This window comes from Dipodomys spectabilis, unplaced genomic scaffold, assembly GCF_019054845.1.
Source record: "Dipodomys spectabilis isolate Male_0828 unplaced genomic scaffold, ASM1905484v1 ptg000018l, whole genome shotgun sequence".
Lineage (NCBI taxonomy): Eukaryota > Metazoa > Chordata > Mammalia > Rodentia > Heteromyidae > Dipodomys > Dipodomys spectabilis.
In genome coordinates, this window is record NW_024870695.1 from 22,093,926 (window position 1) to 22,097,952 (window position 4,027).

The 4,027-nt window shown below is 56.2% G+C and overlaps 1 protein-coding gene across 1 annotated transcript; it reads right to left on the bottom strand.

Annotated features, from left to right (window-relative positions):
* Positions 1-382: 382 nt before the first annotated feature.
* Positions 383-3,664, bottom strand: Gpr142 (G protein-coupled receptor 142). Its single transcript, XM_042670904.1, has 3 exons — positions 3,625-3,664; positions 2,719-2,877; positions 383-1,314 (listed from the first exon to the last, which is right to left on the bottom strand). Exons 1-3 carry the CDS (start codon positions 3,647-3,649, stop codon positions 383-385), a joined length of 1,116 nt encoding a protein of 371 aa, XP_042526838.1. The 5' UTR covers positions 3,650-3,664.
* Positions 3,665-4,027: the final 363 nt, after the last annotated feature.

The following is a 4,027-nucleotide window of genomic DNA, read 5'->3' on the forward strand; positions in this document are numbered from 1 at the left end:
TTTGCCACTGGGAGCCAGAGAAGACACTAAATTGGAGACTAAAAGGTAAGCTCAAGAAAGGGACTGGACTGGAAATGGTTTCCATCCACCCACCAACCATTTCATTCATTAATTCATTACTTCAACCAACATTAATATTCATCATGTGCCAGGGGAAACACCCCTCAAACAAGAGACACCCCCCCGTCTCAACCAGCTTGTGCCCGCAGAGCTTGTAACTCTCCCCCCCGCCCCCAACCAGGAAACAGAAATCAAGGTGAAGCTAATCTAAGAGCCAGCTACGTTGTTCTTTCTGCCAGGGAGCCACGTCCAAATGGGGAGTCTCTCCCTCTCCCCCAGGTTGCAAAGGAGGGGTTAGGTGACGTTTTGTTGGGTACCACTACTAAAGTGCCCGTACATGTGGTCCTGAGCTCTCCAGGCCCCCCGGCTGGAGCCCCTCTTCTACATTGCTGTCTCTTTGGGGGAGTCCTACTTGCTTCAGCACAGGCTCCACTCCCATGTCCTCTGGCCGTGCCCCCAGAGTGCAGGGCAGGTGCGCATCATGGATGACCTGTCGGACGGTGGCCCGAAAAGTCTTGCTGACAAAACAGTAGAGGCCGAAGTTGACTGCCGTGTTGAGCATGGCCACCATATTGGCCACATCCAAGGCCAGGTGGACCCTCCAGTCCCGGTGGACGGGGGCCACGTACAAATGGTAGAGCATGACGAAGATCCGGGGTGCCCAAAGGATGGCGAAGAGCGAGGTGACCCCCAGGAGGATGGCGGTGCTCTTGCTCCTCCAGGCTTGTGCCCCACGCTGGCCTCTCTTCCTGAGTCGGAGGACAATGGCTGAGTTGGTAACCAGGAAAACCCCACAGGGCACGAAATAGACGATGAGACAGTGAGCCCACTTGAGGAGCTCATCCATGGTGCTGGGGGGGTCTGCGTCCCTCCACACGTCCAGCCACCAGTAGAAGGGGATGCCAGTCAGGAGGGCAGCACTGAAGACTGTGGCTATGGCCCTGTAGGTCCGGCCTGGGGACGAGGTGGCCCGATGGTGCAGGGGCTGGCACAGGGCATGGTAGCGATCGACCGTGAGCAGGACAGCGATCCACACCGAGGCATGGTTGGCGGCAAACTCCAGGATGTTAGCTGTGCGCACCACAGCTTGGGGTACCTGGCGTGCCAGCACGGCTCCTTGAAGGAGGAAGCCCACAAATACGATGACCACCTGCGTGACGATGTCTGAGGCCGTGAGTGCCAGAAGGTAGTAGTAGGAGGGCTTCCTGGTCCTGGCAGCAAGACGGGCCAAGGCCACTGTGGTCAGGAGATTGACTGATGGCGACCAGAGACAAGGAGGGGAGAGGTCAGAGACAGGTAAACGCTAGATTCTCCTCCCCACAGTTGCCCAGGCTGGGTTGGGGTGGGGGTGGGGGACAGTGCTGACTTCTCTTTCTAGATCCTTCTTAAAACCCAGTGTTGATGACTTCTCTTTCTGGATCCTTCTTTTCCTTCTTTCCTTTTCTCTTTCTTTCTTTCCTTCCTTCCTTCTTTCTTTCTTTTTTCTTTTCCTTCCTTTTCTTTTTTTCTGTCATGGGGCTTGAACTCTGGGCCTGGGCCTGTCCTTTAGCTTTTCAGTTCAAGGCTAGTGCTCTACCACTTGAACCACAGTGTCATCTGGTTTTCTGGTGGGGATTTTCCTACCCAGGCTGGCTTTGAACCACAATCCTCAGATCTCAGCCTCCTGAGTAGCTAGGATTACAGGTGTAAGCCACCGGCACCTGGCTTCCAGATCCTTCTTAATACCCACCTTGGAGCTGGGCGTTGGTGGCTCCCACCTGTAAGCCTAATGACTCGGGAGGCTGAAATCTGAGGATCATGGTTTGAAGCCAGTCTGTGAGACTCTTACCTCCAATAAACCACCAGAAAACCGGAAGTGGCGCTGTGGCTCAAGTGGTAGAGCACTAGCTTTGAGTGAAAAAACTAAGGGACAGCACCCAGGCCTCAAGTTCAAGCCTCACTATACCCACACCCACCTCCCCATACATACAGTACTACAACTTGGGGCTCAGTGGTAAAGCACTTGCCAGTATGCCTGAGGCCCTGGGTTTCACACCAGGACTGCTAAAACTAAAACAAAATATCTCTTTTGCCCATCTGGCCAACCAGCTCAGCCCTGTCCTGTCTATCCACACGCCAGGCCGTGAGCCAGGCTGGCCACCCGGGTCAGTTCACACATCAGTATCTTCCTGCTGGGGACTTCTCTGTCCTTTCCGGGTATTCCATGACCCGCAGGACACAGGCCCTTCTGGACACAGGCACAAGCTTATTTGCCAGTTTGGAGGAGATCTCTAAGTTGGACCACCTTACCTGAACCCCTGTCCCACCCAAATCCTGCTCCCAGAAGGCAGTGGGGCCACTTAGGGATGGATCCACTGCATGGATCTATGCATGACTGTATGTGAACTCAGCCATCCAAAACCTCACTGCTGCAGAGAAAGGTGGGGGGGGGGCTAACCTTGTGTTTAGCTTTGAGGACCTCAAATCCTAGCCTCTCACATTTATTCCCCTAGACTTTACTTCCCCCAGTGAGCCAGAATACCCTGTAAAGGCCAAGGGAGACCTGGAACCTATGATCCCGAGTCTCTGAGAGGGGCACCACTGAGGATCGGGGTCTCCTGAGGAGAAGGGTCCGGTGTCTGGCTGAGCCTCCGATCACCGCCTCCAGCTCCCACTCACCGGGCAGCCCCAGGCTCAGGAGGACGCTGTAGTAGATCACAGGGGCGATGCCAGCTACACACGGTGACCGCTCCGGGATCTCCAACCAGGGGCCTGCAAACTCTTGGCCCGGGCCACTCCCATTGGGTGCGGGCAGCAGAGTCACTGGTGGCTGGCCAACTAGGAAGATCCAAGGGCTGGGTTAAAGTTGTTCTTAACCAGGCCCAGCAGCAGCTCCTACCTAACTGCAGTCTTTGTGCTCAACCCCGCTCTGTGGGGTAACTCAGGACAGTCTCTGTGGCCGTGGAAATCTCACCCCCAGCCCACCCCACTGGCCCACACGGTGGGAAGAAGATCTTGGTGGGGGCTGCATTGCTCGCATGGGTCTTCATCATTGCGGACACACAGGGACCGGCGTAGGGCTTGAACAACTGCACCTTTAACAAGTGTGCTGGGTGAGTTGGAGCCAACGGGTCTCCCAGCAGCTGCTCAGCTCCACATAACAGCTACCCCCTCTTGTGGGAGGGCCTGCCACTAAGCTCCTCTCTTTCCTAAGCCAGAACAACTTTCTTCATGGACCTCACCGCTGCAGCTGCGTGGCCCCAATATTCAGATCGGGAAATTGAGTCCCTAGGGCCAGGTGACTCCACTGGCTTGTGGTGGATCTAGGGTGAGGACCCTCTACCTGCTTGGGCCCCAACCCCCTGACTCATCCTTTCAGTGTCTTTAGATTTTCATTTCTTGCCTCTGATTTCCTGCTAAAGATGGGAGACCCCCCCCCTTGCTTCCCCCCTCCCCCACGCCGAAGCCCAGTTCTCCTATTCATTTCCTGCTTCAGCCTCCTCCCATGTGTGTCTACAGGCCTCACCTGTCTCTTGCTCCTTCCGTCCCTCTGACTTCCATCCCCACGCCCGGCATCTCATTTACCTGTCTCTGGTCCTTCCAGCCCCATGCTCCTGGGTCCTGAGCCCCAGGTCACCAGCGGTTTCTCCTGGGGATTTCCACAGCTCGCTCTCGGCAGGACCAGCTGTGCCCCTCACCTCCGCTCTCCAAGCTCTGTTTACCCCCACAATTCTTCCAGCGGTACTGAGCTTGTTTGTGCAGAAAGTGGGGGTGGGGGAGGAAGGAGGGGGAAGGAGAGGGAGGGGCAAATGCACAGGGGCGGAGGCTTGGTGGATTGCTTGGGAACAGAGCAGGGTCTCCTAGGTGCACAGGCAGGCAAGGGGGTGGGTGGGGGGGTTCAGAAGAGAAAGACTGAGGCTGGGGCCTGGCTAAGGGATCTGTGTGTGGCTTAGGGAAGGGAGAGTGAGGCAAGCAGGGAGACCACAAT